The 1451-nt window shown below is 33.4% G+C and overlaps 1 protein-coding gene across 1 annotated transcript in view; it reads right to left on the reverse strand.

The window, feature by feature from the left end:
- Positions 1-1400, reverse strand: part of ints11 (integrator complex subunit 11) — a gene marked incomplete in the record, with an annotated part of 26568 nt that extends 25168 nt beyond the window's left edge. Inside the window, 2 exon segments of the mRNA XM_014034232.1 lie at positions 739-836; positions 1190-1400. Of these exon segments, the coding sequence (XP_013889686.1) occupies positions 739-836; positions 1190-1217 (126 nt within the window).
- Between the last annotated feature and the right edge of the window lie 51 nt (positions 1401-1451).

Here is a 1451-nt window from a genome sequence, read left to right on the forward strand (position 1 = left end):
ATATAACATTTTAGACACATTCTAGACAGTTTATCAGCTAAAAAAAGTTAATTTTGGGGTAAGTTACTCTTTAAGTAGTTTTGTTGAGGATTTGTAATTTTACCACTTATTATTTTAAATATCTACTTTTACTTTTATTTTGCTACATTTTAAAGCTAAAATAATACTTTTACTTCTTTACTTTGAAATGTAACACCTAGTTACTCGTTACAAAATTAAATATGTTTAAACTCATCATGAAAGAAAATGTTTCTGCTCTAAAACATGAATTGTTGAATTTACTCAACAAAGTCAACTGGCTTCACTGAGCCTAGTTGACTAAATTGAGCAAAGAATAAACATGCATTGATCAATTTACTCAACCTGGTTTAGTGGAACCAGTTAGTTTCAGTAAATTCAACAGTTTATTTCTTAGAAAGTATTTAAGTGAATACTTTTACTTTCCCATTTTTTGTGAACAGCTTTATGACTTTTACTTGAGTAGTTTTCTCATCAGTGAAATTTTTACCAAAGTCATTTTCTGTTCATGTAATTTAACTTAGTTATTTTTTTCAGCTACGGTCAGAAGTAACAACATTAATAGTATTACTGTGTTATTGTTTATAAGTATTTACATTAAAACATGACAGTGAGTCCTATAATTTTGAAGGTTTTGAACAGCAGCTCAGGTTGATCTTTAAAGGTTTACAGACTGTTTATTAAACATTTTTAATATTTTCTCTTTTATTCTTCACTCACATCATCGTTGTATCCCATGTGCATCCCACAGTCCAGCATAATGTTTTTACCTCCGATGGACACTAGAATGCAGCTGCGTCCCACATCCTGTCCAGCACCTGGAGAGAGGAAAAAACAAACTACAGACTCAGTTTCATACAGTTAAACTACAGACTAGCTTCATACAGCTGACAAACTACAGACTAGCTTCATACAGCTGACAAACTATAGATTCAGCTTCATACAGCTGACAAACTACAGACTCTGCTTCATACAGTTAAACTACAGACTAGCTTCATACAGCTAACAAACTACAGACAGCTTATTTTCGTACAGCTGATAAACACAGGGGTTGGGATAATTTAATACCTCTTGTGAAAAACACCGAACAAACAGCTAAAACATCAAACACTACATGTGTAATGTTCACAGAACTAGCTTAGCATAGCTAGAGGATAATAACAGAACTCACCCAACGGTGTAACCTTTATTTCCGGCATGTTTTAGTCATAAACCTTCTGAGTCTGCGCTCAGATTAAAGACACTGACTTCTCCTAATCTGCTTCACGCCTGGGAAAAACAAACATCTACAGAGAAATAAATGGTTTATTGTCTGTAATTTAGATATTGGCTAATTTCATGCACCACTTTTTCAGCAACAAGCTATACTTGTGATGTCACTTCCGGTTACTGCCTTCAAAATAAAATCCTTTTTTGTCCCAGGACAACGCAAC

This window comes from Austrofundulus limnaeus, unplaced genomic scaffold, assembly GCF_001266775.1.
Source record: "Austrofundulus limnaeus strain Quisiro unplaced genomic scaffold, Austrofundulus_limnaeus-1.0 Scaffold2017, whole genome shotgun sequence".
Taxonomy (NCBI): domain Eukaryota; kingdom Metazoa; phylum Chordata; class Actinopteri; order Cyprinodontiformes; family Rivulidae; genus Austrofundulus; species Austrofundulus limnaeus.